Consider the following 17,394-nt stretch of genomic DNA (forward strand, 5'->3'; position numbering starts at 1 on the left):
ATGTTGTTTTACAAAAGGTGACGTTAGTTTAAGCATATCGAGTGGTTGAGAGACCACTCAAACACTCGATAAGCCGTGATCAGCTTGACTTTGTAAGCAATCAACGCTGTTTGATTGTAAATAATTATCAATGCACTATGGCTTGGGGACGTAACATTATAATGCCAGAGTTAATAACAAGAAAATGAATTGGATTAAATGTGAACATTACTCATTACATTAACATCTGTTAACCTACAGTGACATCCAGCTACTGCCCCAGTGGCCTAATGGATAAGGCACTGGCCTCCTAAGCCAGGGATTGTGGGTTCGAGTCCCATCTGGGGTGAAGTTCTTTTTATTCTCAATTGTGAAGTTTTTCCTTTCATGTGTAAACTGGAAGATATAAACATTTCACTGGGCAGATTAATGTACTGTGCCCTGGAAAAGTTTGACCCTTTCATGCTGTACTGTAGGGATGTCATGATACTACGATTTCTAACTTTGATATGGTACCAAATGATCTGCTGTGCAGACCCTGAACTCACAGGACACCAGGGCAACTTCAACAATTTTCAATTTGCTTTCTATGACTTTACTTTAGGGTGGAAATGAACATGAACACTTTTAAACTTCCCACTGACTTTCCTTATATTAAAACATTTCTCTTCTAGCTGAAAAACAACTCCTTAGGAGTTCACATGATGTCTCTTGGGGGAGCTCTGGAAAAGCAGGTTGACCACGATTACAAACTCCAAAGTATGAGCAACAAGGTAACATAATCTGAACTGAAGGTTCCTCCAAGTGATGTCACCTGGAGGCATTTTTTTTTTTTTTTCAGCTATAAGTGAGGAGATACTTTGATATAGTTAAGTCAGGGGAAAGTTTAATTTATGTATATGCACTATGCAATTTAGAACCAAAGAAGCAAGTTCAAAATCAAAGGCTTCCTTCAAGAATCTAAAATTTTAGATTTTTAATTAAACCATTACTGGGCTAAACAGAGATGCCATCCATGCATGTGTGTACCCCCTGTAGCAGGAGGTAGAACAGTCATCCACCAATCCCAGTTAATTCAATCCCCAGCTCCTCCTGTCACACATCAAAGTGTCCTCGAGCAAGACACTGAACCACAACTTAGATGCTCCTGGTGAGCGGTGGCCAGCTGCCTCGTTGTCACAAACAAATCCCATTCATAATAGACTGTACAGGTAAGTGGGTGCAACCTTTAATAAACTGTGAATGACTTAAGTATTATGAATAGTAATAATTTGCACTCTGCAATGAACCCACTCTAATAAACTCTGTGGATATATACAGTTACATTTAGCTACCAAACACCTAAATACACCAAACCCTGTATTTGACCACACCTCTGTTGCTGATGCTTCCCATCCTTGTTTGCTCTACCTTTTTCCGGGTTGTGTGCCTTTGAGTGTTTGATATTGCACAGTGGTGTCCGCACACCAATGGAGCCAGACACAATTAAAAGATCATGAATGTTACTCAAACCTAATTTGGCATCTTAAAGTATCTTTAGTAGAATCCATACAGACATAAAATGGATGAAACATCCTACTGTACTTGCTGGTTAACTCATAAAACACCTGCATGTCTTACACTGCTCCAGTAAATAGTTCAAAACCACTGTAGTCTGTACCATGTTCTGCATGAACACCTTTTAAAAGTTTTAATTTCTTTTGGCTGAAATTTCAAAGCTAATTAAATGCTTACAATTTAACAAATGACTTCATCCTTAAGTAAATCAAACATCAAATGGATCAAACGTTTGATTTATTCAACAAAAACAACCCCCCCCCCCCCCCAAAAGGAATTTAGGTTTATATCAATTATACAAACAATATTATGTAGAACTACAGCAAACATTTTTGTAAAAATACAAAGTTACATTTTCATTATGCACTACACATTTACAGTTCCTAACAATACACATGGTGGCAGCCACAGATAGCAGTGTGGCTGACATAAGGAAACTGTTCAACTGGAAAACATGGTTTCATTTCCAAACCCCAGTCGGAATCCATACACCTCAACGTTTGTCTTTGTAAAGAGGTTGAATTCTTAACAGTTCCTCATTTTCTGGTCTATTGCTGATAATGATCTCTGACCTCCTTTAATGAGGGAATATTAAACAAAACATATCTATTCAAATTAGATTCATGATAACACTTACTACGCATGAACCAGTCTCTTGTGTCTTTTTAGGCCATGCAAGCTTGAAAATCCCTTGTTACACACTCCACAAACATATGGCCTTTCTCCTGTATGGGTTCGCATGTGTAAAGTAAGAAAGCAGGACTGAACAAAACCTTTGTCACAGATGGTGCACTTAAATGGTCTCTCCCCTGTGTGGTACCTCCTGTGTATCTTTAGTTCGGCTGCAGATCGGAAGGACTTCTCGCAGTCATCACACTTGAAAGGCCTTTCACCTGTGTGAATCAAAGTATGCCTCACCAGTGCATCCTTGCCAAAAAATCCCTTCCCGCAGTGCTCGCAAGGGAAACGTAGCCCTTTGTGATGGAAATTGTCGTGTTTAAGGAGGCATCTTCTGGAAGTAAAGGTCTTCCCACACTGAGCACATGTGAAGGTTGGTGTGGGTTTCTGGGTCATGGGTTCACCTGCATGATGCACACGCTCCACATGCCTCGTCAAGGTTACGCCGTGCCTAAATTTCTTGCCACACTCCCAGCAGAGGAATGGATATGCCTTAGTATGCTTTTTCTGGTGCTCCACAAGGTCAGAGTATGACCTGAATCTTTTACTACAGTGACGGCACTGAAATGGTTGGTAGCCTGTGTGCTTCCACTCGTGTCTGATGAATCGCTTCAAACTGGCAAAAGTTGTCTGACAGTGGGTGCAGGTGAAAGGTTCAGTGGGATTGTGGACGTCAATGTAGTGCTTGTGAAGTGCCTTGAATACAGGAAAGTTCTCCTCACACTGGTTGCACTGAAATGGCGTGTGGGATTCTTTGTGCATTGCCAATGCCTCTGAGTCACGTACCAATTTCATGCACACCTCACAGTAGAGCGGGTTGTGAGTCTGTTTGTGGGAGTCCAATGTTGACTTGTATTTGAATGCCTTGTCACATTCATCACACCTGAAACAATGTTTAACATCCTCAGGCTTCTCAGGATCCACCTGTTGCTCATTGTAGCAAATGTTTCTTAAATGGAACCTGAATGTTTGCTTGCACTTAAACTCCACACTGCAGTGAGGACAGTAGAATGGACCTTCTATGACACTTTTGTTTACTTCCGGGCTTTTCTGGCCTGCTTCTTTGGAAGACCTCCTCTCTGCAGAAGGGGAGTAATCGGGATCCCTCTCAGACAGCTGCTCTTCATTGGCTTCTTCCCCAGGAAGCACACTAGATGATGGGGCATCCTCATCGGCTTCAGTGTCTTGTTCCTTCGCTTTTGCTGCACTCGGACATTTGTGATGCTTTAAGTTTCGCAAGCTTTTATAAAACCTTTTACATGTAGGACAAGAGAAGGGGAGCTCTTCAGAGTGTCTATTCATATGTCGTGCTAAGAACTTGGCACGGCTAACTACTTTGCCACACACTTTACATGTTCTCCCGTCACTACTTTTAGTTGAATCTTGGGTTCTGGCGAACGTTTTAGAGCTACTGTTAGTACTACAGCCCTGTGCCTTTCCTGATTTTCTCCACTGTGACAGGTACCCCTTCATTTTAAGGCCACGGTTCTTTCGCACTGGTCTTTCCCACAAAACATCAAACTCTGGCTCTTTCTGTTTGTCCCCCGTTTTGCCTTGGACTTTGAAGTCTTCATCTGCCAAACGTTTCTTTTTCCTCCCACGTTTGTTTGGCTTCTTCTCCATGCCATCCAGCACAGTCACCTGGCCATCCTCCCCGATGATGAGTGTTCTAGATTGGTCATCATGGTGATCATCTGCTGTTTCACCCTCACTGGCCTCAGTCCCTTCCACAGGATCTGTAACCACCACAGATTCCATTTCTGCTTTCACCACGTTGCCGAGACCAAACCATTGGGTCTGCACGCAGTCTTCTGTGTTCCCAGTTGCCTCCACATAGACTTCTTTGTTCTCAGATTCCACCTCCATCTCTGTGCAGACTGTATACACGAGTCCACTCTCAGTTTGTTCATTGACGATGACAACTCTTTCCACAGGAGGGAGACACAAGGCTGACAAGATGCCACTGTCAACGACATATGACTCTGAAGAAAAAAAAATTGTTATTGTTAAACGGACAAACAAGATGCAGATGAAAAAAGGCAGAATTATTTTAATAGATCAGCTATAAAAATACTTTATGTGTTTGTGATTGTGCAAGTATTTTGTTTCTGTGTTAAACAATGAATTTAATGTTTGCCTTATTCTGTGAAAAGGTCATTGTAATTTTGAGAAGCTTACCAATGTCCTCCAACTGGCTAAGGTCTTTCTGAGTTTCCAGCAAGATTTTGAGTTCCTCTGGTTGAGAAAAAGTCTCCATGCATTCACTTAACACAGATGAGGTGTTCCTGAGCAAAGCTGCAATCTGCCAAAGATATAATAAAAAACTAAATGATGTGAGCTAACAGCACTGCATTCTCTCAGTGTTAGGTAAAACATTGCCATTACCCCTCCCCCCCAAAAAGTAATATAGCCTGTTTAAGCAAAACGTCTGTCTTTTATGGCAAAATGGAGACAAGTTACAAAATGAGACATGTATTTATTTCTGCAGTGATACATTAGTTATACCTGTTGGAGAGACTGGGTGGGAAGTAGCTTCTCCAGTCTGGAAAGAAACAGCCACATCAGTGTCTGGATTGCTTTATCATATGTGGGACCAAAGTCTCCAGGGAAGACATCCTGGAAAACAACATTCATGTATTTTAATCCAAAGAAACTTCACATTTATAAATAAAGGGCGAACTGGTGCTTATCACAAGCAGAGTTCTCGATGAAATAAACCATAGCAATAAGTGACATTTAATAAATAACATCAAACTTGAACACATCTGTTTGTACAAAACAATACAGCCAAAGCTTACCTGAAAAAAGTTTTTTCTCTCTTCGGTATCTCTCAGCAGATTATGGACAAGACCCATGAAATGTGAATCAGATACTTCTGGTTCTGGATTATCAGTCTGCAATAAAAGTATTAAAATACAGATGTGACTTTTGACAACCGGTGCCACGAAATGTAAAATAATCAGATAGGAAGAAAAGCAAAGGCTTGGGTCACTACTTGTCATGCAAAAGTGAGTTTAACAACTGTACAAATACCAAACACACACCATAAAGACCTACCTCCACATTCCACAGAGATCTGAGGTTCTGCAGTCGGTCAAGGTGGGGCTGAATGACTTGGAGGTCAGCAGTCTCCTCAGAGCGACACAACTCCAAAATCAGCTACAATAAGACGAAAGTAGATATAATAAATTGACTGAGGAAAAACACAGTGTAGAACTGCTTACCTGCCTTTTATTCGGTTGCTATTTCCTTTGCTTAGTGTTAATGTCTTAACAGATTTTCTGATTAAGGAACCAGTCAAAGGGACTAAAAAAGGCACATTTCTGTATCTGGTATTTGAATCTGTAAATATATGCAAGCACACTGATCTGTGAATATAAGGCATAAGAGTGCCAACAGTTTTGAAAAAGTGATGCTGGAAACAATGACCAACACTGCCTGAAAGGCTTGGTTTGGTTTTGAAACCCATTATTTTGCAAGTAGGAACAAACCAATTCAAATGCTGAATTTTCAATTATTTACTACAGCCTACAACCTGCTCCATCCAGTAAAGCAGCAGTTGATGAGCTCACCTGATATTTACATACCCTTCAACTGCCAACTGCTGAAGCAACATCCAATTATGACCCCTCAAAGTTAAGTTGGTCTTCTTTGTTTACCACAACTACCGGCTTTAAAAAAGACAAACTCCACATTTTTCCTCACCCGTGCTCTAAGACCCAAAACGAGTTCAGCCCGCTGCCTTGTCGAAAGAAGTTGAGGAACAATCTCTGTGATCATAAAGACAAACTCCTCAAGTAGCCCATAATCAGATACAATTTTCTGCTCCACCGTCTGCCAGATTGCAGCAGAGACCAGTCGAATTGGTGGGACCAGGAGGCGCAGAGTAGACATGGGAAGAGTGGGACCTGGAAAAGTTAAAAAGAAAAGAAATTTCAGAAGCACGATAATTTGACACATGAACATTGTGTTAGATAAATAGACACGATATTGTATACATCAGCATAGTATACTTTATATAACAGAATGCCTATGTGTTTGGGGTGAGTGAAGCCTAAAGGGAATTTGGGGGATTAAAAATAAATTACGACAGTTCAGTGACTCAGATGTTATAACAGCTGAAGCACCAACTGGGTACATTAACTTTTCACTGCTCACACTGCATATTTATTTCATTTTATCAAATATATTATTTTTAACCATGATTATAATGCTTTACTCCAAAAAAGGCTTGCGTTCACTTCTCTTCCTCATATTTACCATTTTTTTGTTTGGAAATGCCATAAATATGGTTTTATGATGTCATCTGATGAAAACATAAATAACGTTATTGAAAGGTCAAAGTACTTGTAACATTAAAAAATGCCACAATACTCCAAAGTCACGCTCTAACGGTAATTGACGTGGATGTTTATGCAGCCGTCTCTGCTATTTATGTTTGACCAACTACCACTTTTTGCCAAATGAAAATATAAATATGTTTACACTCACTGTGAGGATGTTTTAAACGTTCGTTAAGTTGTTACCGTTCATCCAAAAGCCACAAAATCAACCCACAGCGTTGGTGAACTTGTCTGAAGGAAGGAGTTAACGTAGTTTAGCCAGCATTAGCCAATATAGCAGAACCAATGCATAGCTAATGTTAGCACGAGTCTCGAAACTGACAAATAATCAATGTAATACCAGACACCCAGATACCAGTTTCACCAGCGGCGTGAACCCGGGGATGTCAGTGCCATACGAAATTCTAATAATTTCCCACTAACAATACATTATTGAAAAACAGCGATTTACCGACAGAGTTAGCAATGCTATTCCCGCGCGCGGGCTGCGTTGCGGCCTAGCTAAACAAATGTCTGTAAGCATTTACACTCACCAGCTAAATCGGAAATCTCTTCATCCATCCTATGTATTCACCGCAGTTACATTCCAGTGAGGGGAAAATATTGTCGACTGAAGTCAAAAAAGATATTTTACGATAGCTGTTCTGAAAAGACCGAAGTGACAGAGGCGATCTTTGTGCGTCAACGGTTCTTATGTTCATCCGAAATAACAATCCGGCGACAAGCAGCAGCGTTTATATAAGTTCCACATTTACGTATTAATTTTTTTGTTCTTCCTCTTTTTTTCCTTGTGTTTGTATTTAATTATATTATTATACCATTATTTAATTGTAGTCATACATTCGCATTTACTGAGCTTTATATTTATTTATTAATTTGTTATTAAGTAACAATTTTATCACACCCCTTTGTGTATTTGTTCATTTATAAAGTACAATCTAGTATCATTTTAGTGAATTCATTTACACGTTCTCTGAAAATCCTGTTTAACTAAGATTAAACACTATTCCAATTTGTAAAATTGATGCACAGTTACCCAATAATTAACAAAAAGCACACAAACACCACATGAATTAACAAAACACATACTGTTTAGTACTGTTTTTGATTGACAAGCTCAATTATACAATGTTTCGTGATGTGGCTCTTTAATTTTATAAAACATTTTAATAAGAAATGAACAAAATACATGAAGATGCACATGAAATGGGTTTTTTTTTAGTAATACATAATGCTTAAATTTAAAACAACATAACCATATAATGTGAATGAAAGTAGTATATAGATATTGCAAAAACAAGGGGTGCAACGAATGTAACTTTGTAAGATATTCACCTAATATGACTAAGAAGGTCAAAGCCTTACAGATAAACATTTCTGAACTGATGGTTGATTGTTGATTTTGGTACCCATCACATACATAGGAAGCATCTCCTTCCAACAGGAGGAATAGTTACAGCCTGCCAAACATGTTTCAGTATTAACATGGGCACCTCTCTGTTTTAAGATGCACTTTAGGGTCTTTACATCATATTAAAAGCAAATTATTTATAAAAAATTTTTTATAACACTCTCAGTCTAATTAACATTTTGGTTAGACACATATAAACAGATACAAATAGATCATAAGAAAAAAAACACTTAATTTCCTTTTTGTCCTTTGCATTTTCAAAATTTATTCAAGTATATTTTCTGATTATAACAGAAACCAAACTGGGGGAAAAACGAGAGGTACTACACACTTCATTTGCAGCAGAGATGATTAGAGGGCTGCAAAAGTCTGGTTTTTGTTAGTTTTTTTACATTTCATAGAGGAGGACACTCTGGCTAAAAGATTATATCACGATGTACAATCTGAATCGTGATCTTGACCTAAAATTTAAAATGCGCTGCTAAGTAGAGTTGTATGTCAGGCTAGAATATTCTATTGTAGAGGTACAAACTGGTGAGGACCCAAAAACATTTTCCTCGCCTGATGCAGTTATCTATCACTAAAAATGTTTATAAAAGTTTATCAAATGTTTTTGCCCAAAATGTTCAGTATACCTAGTATAAAAAATACACTACATACAAAGCAAAAAGAGGATTAAATCTTGATGAAATATGAATTTATACATTAACAGCCTACAAACTTTGGCACAATTTATTTTCCAAAAGCTACTTGGATTAAACATTAAACATTCTGATTCCCTGATTCATCAGCTTGATTTACTGACTATTTGTTAACCGGGAGAATCTGAAAGTGGCATGAGATCAGTAAGAGGAGCTACAGAAAATGTTTCATCATGATTTTTGGTGGTTTTACACAGTGATGCCTCTTTCTTAACAGTATTTGGTTTACGGTCAAATGTTATATAATGTTTGACATATTAACCAGAACAGCAACAACCATCACCAACTGTGAAGAGGTTGCGCCGTTTCCAATTTCCAATTTGCTAAGTGTTAGCACAAGAATCACTCACTTAAATTCACCAATAGTTTCACAATTAGACATTATAAATTCCCTTTTCAGGCTGATGCTCAAGTCTGTAAGAGAAGACTTTAGCTGATGTGACTTTTGCATGATGATGACTAATACCACATCATGAATGTTGCAACTTAAATACATAAATATACTTCCTAACATATGTTTTCAGTGAGCAGATCTCCCTCCTTTACTCGTTTTAATTTTAGTACCACAGCATAAATCGAGACAATCTCTAAAATCCACCAGATAATTGGTGGCTAAAAGGGTAGAGCATCGTTCCGGGATGCAGGAGACGCCAGGATCAAATGTCAGCCCATGAACTAGGTGTGTCCTGGAGTAGGACATTCAGTAGTAGCTCCCTGGGTGCCGACTGCTCCCCCCCCAATAAAGAAACTACTGTTTGATCACGCTACACTCAAGATTGCACAATCCTGCCACCACAACACTTCTGCAGATTGACAAGTGATTTCATATATGTCAGTTTTGGCACACCAACACTAAGCATACCTAACGCGTGGGGTTAATGAGGTACAAATGTATGTACAAGGTTTTTGTGTCTCTGCATGCTATAGAGCTTAGGAAAAGCCTTGCCACAGATATGGCAGACAAAGGGTTTTACTCCTGAGTGTGTTTTAGCATGTGCGGTGAGATAACACATTTTCACAAAGGCCTTTTCACACACGCCACATTTATAAGGTCTGTCTGTACTATGGTGATAAAGGACATGCCTCTTCACTTCAGAAGTTGACCTGAAAAACTTATCACATTCAGCCACGGTGCATTTAAAAGGCCTCTCTCCGGTATGCATTAATTTATGTCTAGCGAGCGTATTCATGGAGACCATCTTTCCACAGTATGGACAAGGATGGCGGAACAGTTCATTTAAGTGTTTGCTCCTCTGGTGTTTTATCAGGGCTCCTCTCTCCTTAAAGGACTTGTCACACTGGGAGCAAGCGTACCTCCTCATGTTTCGAAACTCGCCGTGGATGAGTTTGTAGTGCCGAGACAGGTTGCTCGTCTGGGCAAAAGTCTTGCCACATTCTGAGCACAGGTAGGGTTTTTCTTTCGTGTGAACCCTTTGATGGTGAATGAGCTCTGCGTCAGATCTGAATCTAAAGTTGCACTGAGCACACTGGAACGGCAAGTGACCCGTGTGCGTCCACTCGTGTTGGATTAAAGTGCGCAGCTTGGGTACGATTTTTAAACACTGGTTGCATTTGAAGGGTCTGCTGATTTCATGTATATTAACAAAATGACATTGCAAGGGGAGAAAATGAGTAAAGCTCTCTTCACACCGGGTACATTGGAATCGGGTGTGTGAAACCTTGTGTCTTGCCAACATTTCTGCATCTCGTAACACCTTCCTGCACACGTTGCAGTATAGTACATTATGGGTAACTTTGTGTTTGTCCAGTGACACTTTGTACCTAAATGCCTTTTGGCATTTGTCACACTTGTAAAGATTGTTTAATTCATCTGGCTTCTCTGGGTCAACCTGCTGCTGATTGTATTCATAGCAGGTTCTCTGCATGTGAATCTTTAATGATGCCATGAGCTTAAATCTTCTGTTACACTGAGGGCAGGCATAGTCACCAGTGGGAAAGTGTGTTCTCATGTGCTTTCTCAGGACTGTTGTCACTTGCTCCTTGCAGATAAAGCACAGGACTTTACGTACTCTTTTTGGAGCAGTGGCCTTGACGGCAGGGATGCTAGAAGCTGATACATTTATAGGATCTATGAAACGATGGTCCTTGTTTGAGCAGCCAGACAGTGAATCGTCCTCAGCGAAACTACTGACTGGATCCACAATGGAAGAGGCATCATCTGAGTAGTAGGACCATGAGTCAGCCAGACTGGGACTACTAATCACAGTCTTATGGAGAGAGTCCTCCTCTGAGTAGGAAGACCATGAATCAGCCAGACTGGGACTGCTACTGGTAGTTTTACGGCGAGAGTTCTCCTCTGAGTAGTACGACCACGAGTCTTCTTCACTGCAGTTGCTGACAGGAGCCATGTAAGACAAGTGTTGAAAGCTGCTTGAATCTTCACTATCAGAGACTTCCAGGGGAGCCCAGTCAGGTGATTTTGGTTTCTTATGAGCATCGAATGTCTCTTCTCCAAGTCCTCTTTTCTCTTTTAGCAGAATCTTTTTCATCCGCCGGCCTCGATTTTTTCTCTCAGGTCGAAACTGTGAGCACAGTGGGATTTTTAGCCTTTCTAGTTGAACATGGCATTTTTTAAGAAGGTGTGGTGCATACTCTTCTCGACTTTGGCTGTGGCCTGTATTGTCATTGGATCTTGAATTATCTCCCAAAAGCATTGCTGGTCCATTTGAAACAGGAGTCCAGTTGTCTTTTTCAGTCTCCATCTCACTTTTCTGATGATCTGCGTCAGTGCTTATCTCCACTGTATGAGGCAAAAAATCTGGTGTACATGATACCGCATAGTCCAATATGTTGTCTTGTATCAGGGTTTTAGGTGTCTCAGTTGCTTCAACGGAGGAGCATTTGAGAGCTGAAATGATACAGACACCATCCAAGGAACTATCTGAAAAAAAAAATTAAAAACAAAATAAAACATAAAAAGTAAAAATCTTTAAAAGACTAAACCTCAACACCCACTGTTAAGTGTCATTCATTCAACTCTTAAAAACCCTGCCACAAGGAAAACAAACAAGACTTAATCATTTAGACAAAGCTTTTCAGTCATTTCAAAATTTTGAATGTCAAAATTTTGTCAAAATTGTCAAAATTTTGACATTTCAAAATTTTGAAATGACTCGATCTATTATCTTAACCATTTATCTGTTAAAGATTGCAGGGTGCTTGACCCGATCCTAGCTGTCATTAGGCATAGGGCAGGGTACACCCTGGACAAGTTGCCAGCCTATCTCAGGACTGATAAATAAGATGTAAACCTTTTTACATATGAACTTCGGACAATGTCGGAAGAATCAGGTCGTCATTGTTCGAAGTTTTAAACATACAACACAAAGCAGAAGCATTGTAACATGGAGCAAAGTTCTGCTTGATTTCAGTGAGGAGTAGTGCCGGATGAAAACATGCCAAAGGCACAACATGGTAGAGAAACCATGCAGCCGGAAGCAATATTTAGTTTGCAGAAGCCAGCAAAAACAGTACCAGCTGCCTGATAGATACATTGCTTTGATTCCTCCAGACATTTCACTACTCTATGAACACATACGCTCAGTCAGACAATATTCAGACTTTGTAGTAGTGGGCTCGCGGTTGAAAATCTGGGTAATGTCAGAGCCATCTGACTTTGATACTTGTGTTCTCACATGGAGCTTCTCTTAGTTCAAAGTTGCAGTGCTTGTGTGATAGCAGCTCCACAGAGACAGACAATTTTACACTCACACTCATTCTTAACCTTTTAAGGCAATTGTATCCAGAGCTGGTACATGCAAGCATGCAGAGAATATGCAGACTCCTCTGCCACTGTGCTGCCATATTTTAAGTTGTATTCCTCACATTTCTGGCCAAATGGGGAAAGTTTAATAAGCTAACTACAGAGCACAAATGTTTTATCACTTCGTAAACTTGCTGTGGAGAACACATTAGTTATTAGTCTTTGTCAATTTGCTTCTGTTCACCTTATGAATACAAAGTCCAAATGTGCTCTTCTTTTAGTTGTTAGTATTCCCTTAACTCTGAGCAGCAATGAGTTCATGACTTTCTTTACAAATAACATTTTAGCTATTAGGTATAAAATTCACCAGATTCAGATACACAAGATCCCCCAAAATATTACAGATAGATCTTCATGTACAACATTGTTAGAATCATCAATAAGCACCAACACACACCAATCCCTCTTAGACTGCTTTTTACCCATAGACCTCGCTGAGCCCCAACCCCAACTTAGTTGCTCCCGGTGAGTGTTGGCCAGCTCCATAGCAGCTTCCCCATCGGTGTATGAGTGTGTGTGTGATTGTGAGTGTGAATGGGTGAATGAGAAGCAGTGTAAAGCGCTTTGAGTGCCAATAGGTAGAAAAGCAATATATAAGTGCAGAACATTTACCATAATGAAAAACAAACAAACAAAAAAAAAAACGCAGTAATCTCAGAGTCCGAGAGGTTAAGTCATCTTATAGTTTGATCCTTTTCAGAATGTACGGTTCACAGTTTGATGCACATAAGCTAGTTCATAATGCTTTTGAAAATGATGTTCACCGTTAGGCTGTGGGAAACTTCTGTATTACAATGCTTTTACAGCACTTATATTTTGCAGAATTTCAGGTTCAGGAAAAGTACACTCTTTAAAGGACAATCGAAAAAAAAAATATGATAAACCAAACAAATCCATGAATTACTGAATGTACTTGCCGTTGCAATCAAGGTGCCCAAGGTCTTTCCGATATTGTAGCAGGGTTTTAAGATCCTCACATTGAGACACATTCTCCATACTATCCACCAGAATAGAGGACACCTCACTTAACATGGAGGCAACCTTGAGATAAGGAATAAAATAAAGGAAAAGGTGAAGGCTAAAATTCTACAGAGCAGTGAACTTCAAAGCTACAGACAAGTGTTATGCACCAGTTCAAAAGTCTGAAGAGGAAGAAACTTTTCAAGTCTGGACAAAAAGAGCCACATCAGTGCGTGAAGTGTTTCATCAAACGATGGTCCAAACTCTACAGGGAAAATGTTCTGAAAGGCAGAAATGATAAAACATTTAGTTTTTATAAAACCGACACAAACCCAACACATTTTAAATGAAGACACTAAACTATACCATGGCACAGAGCTTAGTTTTGAAGTCCATCCATGGACATGGACACACATAAAGAAAAGCTGACTCTTTGAGTGTTTCTGTTGGTTGCATTGAAACACTGAATCTAGATCGTTCGGACTTTATATGTCAAAAAATGGAAAACCAAATGTGTGTTGGTATATCATGTTCAAATTCAACTAATTTGACAATTGTGACCCAAAGCAGTTATGTTTCAACAACAAAGAAACTAACAAATAAATATTTGGTGCATCTGTGCATTATTTTTTTTTTGTTACTGAAAAACAACATTAAAAAAATAATACTGACCTGAAAGAAGTGTTCTCTCTTGTCAGGATCTTTCAGCATGCTATAAATAAGATCTACAAATTCTGAATTTGGCATTGTTGTAGCGTCATCCTGCAAGACATGATACAAACAAAATAAAACTAACGGGTCATCATCATTGATCAAACTACATTGTATGACCTATTATAAAGGGAGATGTTGAGCATAGGGTCAGAGGTTTGCGCCTCGCTCTTCCCGACCACGTGTCGAAATGTCCCTGGGCAAGACGCTGAACCCCAACAGCCCATTCCCACCCCCAGCTGTGCAGCTGTCCCAAAGCTGGTACAAATTGGGGAAGGTTGCACCAGGAAGGGCATTTGGCATAAAAATTGCTCCAAATCAGCATGTGGACAAAAGGTCCACTGTGGCGACCCTGAACTCACAGGATAAGCCGAAAGGACACACGCACAAAAAAAAAAGGCTAGCTAATTTTCATTATAGTGCTTATTTTTATTCAAAATGATAATTAAAACTCACCTCCGTTACCCATTTCTCAATAAGGGTTTGTATCCTCTCCAGGTGTGGCTGAACAATGTCAAAGTTAGCAGTAGCGTCACACTCACATAAGTCTAGGATAAGCTAAACAACACACAGACAGAAATATTTTCATAAATACAACGGCATGAAACACTTTCTTTAAACTTCCCATTCAAAAATCTAATTTAGCACAGTACGTTTGAATGTGTGTGGTTGCCTGTAAGTCTCTTTGTGTACCCTGCCTCTCGCCCAGTGGCAGCTGGGATAAGTCTGTGCAGAATAAGTGGTCACAGATAACAGATGACATTCACGTGACTTTAGCCAAGTCTGTTAGCACTGAGTTCAAAACTTTGCATCCCCTTATTTTGAAATGGCAAAAACTGTAAAACAAGGATTTTGTTTTTACTAATACAAAAAATCAACAGCTTTTGCTTGTCCCTTCAGGGGTCGACACTGCGGAACGTGTCCTGCATGTTGATTTGTCATGGGTTTTTGCGCCGGACGCCCTTCCTGCCACAACCCAGAAGGCCAGGTGTTGTGGCCCACCCAGCCACACATGGTGGGGTGGGATTGGAACACCTGGCCTTCTGCATCTCAACCCAGTGCTTAATGCTCATTATTTCATTATAACTCTCTTTTTTATACACACCCTGGCCATTTTTGTTATTTCTGATGATGAAGGAATAGTTCTAGTAATTGAACGTGAATGTGCATTAAATAAAATATCTGTTTTGCTCTTTTTGCCATTTCAAACAAGGGCTGCAAAGTTTTTCACTCAACTGTATCTCAACAATTTACAGCCGGTGTTGTGGCTAACAGAGTTCAACATGGGTAATCTATCCTATGCATCATATTGATGCACTGTATGCTCTGAGACCTGTCGGTCCTGGACAGCATTAAATGTATAACTAAAACCACCAGGTGGAGTAATTATTGGTTAATTCATTGTTGCCGTAATTAAAGCCACAAGGTACACATTTATAAAATATTACAAATTAGATTTGCTGTTATAGCTGTTATTATATAGTAATTATTAGGGGTTAAAAACAGACTACTGCACTTCCTCACCCGTGCTCTGAGGCCTAGGATAAGTTGGGCTCTCTGGCGCTGAGTGATCAGCTCTGGGACAAAGTCTGTTACTACTGAAGCAAAATCTGCAAGAACCCCATAATCGGCCACAACTTTCTGTTGGACGGTCTGCCAGGCTGCAGCTGACATCAGCCGAATTGGAGGGACCAGTAGCCGCAGAGCAGAGAGAGGCAGGTGGGTATCTAAAAGAAAAAGTAAGCATAGAGTATTTTGATTTTGTTATATGTTTTGTTTTATTTACTCCTACTTGTTTGTTGTGTTTCTTTAACTATGAAATTTAATTGTGGTAGCCTTGGTTGACATGCTCCTCCAGTTGATGACACTTCCAGCAGTTTTCTCCAGAAAAAAATAAATAAAATACAACACACCCTAATCGGGAGGTTTCTGGTTCTTCTTTCATTTCAACTTTAACACATTAAGTGCCACTGCCACTTTCACTTAAACAGTGTTAAGGCTTCTGGTACAACTTCATATTAATTATTTTTGCCATTAAAATTAAAACTATAAAGCATGTGTATCTCTCAATCTAAAATGGCATGAGCTTAAAGTATGACAGCAAGTTTGGCAGCATAGTGAAATCATGTCTTACATGTTCAACTGTTCAGCGTTAGTGTTTTAAGTTAGCTAAAAAAGCTAGTTTGCTAAATTCTGTTTTTCCGACAGCAGAACTCACTGTTTCCATTTGATATATCCTCCATTATGTTCATCCCTTACACTCTGCTAAGATGGGCTCTGGTTCGTTGGCAAGCGTCGTCAAATTTACTAAGGAAATTCTAACCCTGTGTGGGAAAATTGGAGTTGCATGCCGAATAATTCCAAGCGTCCTTTGCAAATTTGAACTAAAGCTGTTTGTCCGACGGTATTTTTGTTCCGCTTGTCTATCCTGTTCGACTGTTCCTGCTCCCAGCATAATTCGTATCGACTGTCGTACTATTTAATCTCCACCACTCACTTCTAACGTTAATAACAATGTGTTTTAAAATCGCTTTCAACTTAACATTAGCCTTAATTTATGTCTTATGATATTGGTGAGAGCGTTAAATGTGTGGAACCTTTGACAAGTGTAGGAAAGTGTTTATAGTCGAACATGGATAAATTCTGCACAGAAATATAAGGCTGGCATAAAAATACACTTTCGTTATGCTGACAACACACTTCAACTATGGGGCTTCACCTTCATATGCCACGAAAGCCCTTTATCTGCAGTTTACTCTATACCTACCTAACCAAATAACAGTTAAGCTTTTTTTTCATGTAACTCTAATTGGATCTTAGCTGGCAATTTTCAAAATAAAGTACAATTAATCAAATAGTATTATAACTCAATATTAAACCACATATGTTCATACGAGTTTTAAAAAACCCGTTACTTATTAAGCATGAGGCCTCTGACTGGTCTCCACTCTATTTCAGTTCCAACACTAAGAGACACACACACACACACGACCATTCACACCTAATAAACAATGAACATACCATGCAAGTGTTTGCGTGGAAACTTTTACTTCTAACATTATAGTTACTAATCCTTTGGGGAGCCATACATTCGTAGACAATTTGTGTTATGTTATTTTCTATCCACACGAAAATCCCTGATTGAATGCCAATACTTTAATAAAGGCAGCATCTCAACCTTCAACGTAATCAAATAACCTGTGCTTGCTACGCTTTAAAAGGTTTACAAATATCTGTTGCCTTTTTATATAAAATATTAAATCTGCACAT

The 17,394-nt window shown here is 39.4% G+C and overlaps 2 protein-coding genes and 1 non-coding gene across 7 annotated transcripts; 1 reads left to right on the forward strand and 2 right to left on the reverse strand.

The window, feature by feature from the left end:
- The first annotated feature begins 255 nt into the window (after positions 1 to 255).
- trnar-ccu (transfer RNA arginine (anticodon CCU)) lies at positions 256 to 328 on the forward strand. The gene has a single exon. It is a non-coding gene; the product is annotated as a tRNA-Arg (tRNA).
- Positions 329 to 1,760: 1,432 nt separating this feature from the next.
- Positions 1,761 to 7,276, reverse strand: LOC137105914 (zinc finger protein 93-like). 2 transcript variants are annotated; one of them, XM_067488710.1, is made up of 7 exons: positions 7,091 to 7,276; positions 5,920 to 6,122; positions 5,272 to 5,373; positions 5,013 to 5,108; positions 4,720 to 4,830; positions 4,393 to 4,516; positions 1,761 to 4,196 (listed from the first exon to the last, which is right to left on the reverse strand). In XM_067488710.1, the coding sequence occupies exons 1-7, from the start codon at positions 7,116 to 7,118 to the stop codon at positions 2,173 to 2,175; spliced, it is 2,688 nt and encodes an 895-aa protein (XP_067344811.1). In that variant the 5' UTR covers positions 7,119 to 7,276; the 3' UTR covers positions 1,761 to 2,172. The 2 variants fall into 2 exon arrangements, with proteins under 2 accessions (XP_067344811.1, XP_067344812.1); XM_067488711.1 differs by lacking the exon at positions 7,091 to 7,276 and adding an exon at positions 6,706 to 6,801.
- Positions 7,277 to 8,616: 1,340 nt separating this feature from the next.
- LOC137105492 (zinc finger protein 250-like) lies at positions 8,617 to 16,634 on the reverse strand. Of its 4 annotated transcripts, XM_067487759.1 has the most exons (7): positions 16,343 to 16,564; positions 15,649 to 15,851; positions 14,581 to 14,682; positions 14,086 to 14,175; positions 13,584 to 13,694; positions 13,371 to 13,494; positions 8,617 to 11,571 (listed from the first exon to the last, which is right to left on the reverse strand). In XM_067487759.1, the coding sequence occupies exons 1-7, from the start codon at positions 16,374 to 16,376 to the stop codon at positions 9,545 to 9,547; spliced, it is 2,691 nt and encodes an 896-aa protein (XP_067343860.1). In that variant the 5' UTR covers positions 16,377 to 16,564; the 3' UTR covers positions 8,617 to 9,544. The 4 variants fall into 4 exon arrangements, with proteins under 4 accessions (XP_067343860.1, XP_067343862.1, XP_067343863.1 ...); XM_067487761.1 differs by lacking the exon at positions 14,581 to 14,682 and having other exon boundaries at positions 16,343 to 16,634; XM_067487762.1 differs by lacking the exon at positions 15,649 to 15,851 and having other exon boundaries at positions 16,343 to 16,632.
- Between the last annotated feature and the right edge of the window lie 760 nt (positions 16,635 to 17,394).

Source organism: Channa argus, chromosome 20, assembly GCF_033026475.1.
Source record: "Channa argus isolate prfri chromosome 20, Channa argus male v1.0, whole genome shotgun sequence".
NCBI lineage: Eukaryota > Metazoa > Chordata > Actinopteri > Anabantiformes > Channidae > Channa > Channa argus.

What these genes read in the sequence shown, in the direction of transcription:
- LOC137105914 (XM_067488710.1), bottom strand. Translation starts at nt 7,118, where the DNA reads ATGGATGAAGAGATTTCCGATTTAGCTG. An exon ending in AGAGATTTCCGATTTAGCTG is followed by an intron (nt 6,123 to 7,090) that starts GTGAGTGTAAAT and finishes TAACTTTTCCAG; the next exon opens with GTCCCACTCTTCCCATGTCT. An exon ending in CCACCCAGTCTCTCCAACAG is followed by an intron (nt 4,517 to 4,719) that starts GTATAACTAATG and finishes TATCTTTGGCAG; the next exon opens with ATTGCAGCTTTGCTCAGGAA.
- LOC137105492 (XM_067487759.1), bottom strand. Translation starts at nt 16,376, where the DNA reads ATGAACATAATGGAGGATATATCAAATGGAAACA. An exon ending in AGAGAGAACACTTCTTTCAG is followed by an intron (nt 13,695 to 14,085) that starts GTCAGTATTATT and finishes TCTGCCTTTCAG; the next exon opens with AACATTTTCCCTGTAGAGTT. An exon ending in CTCTTCAGACTTTTGAACTG is followed by an intron (nt 13,495 to 13,583) that starts GTGCATAACACT and finishes CCTTATCTCAAG; the next exon opens with GTTGCCTCCATGTTAAGTGA.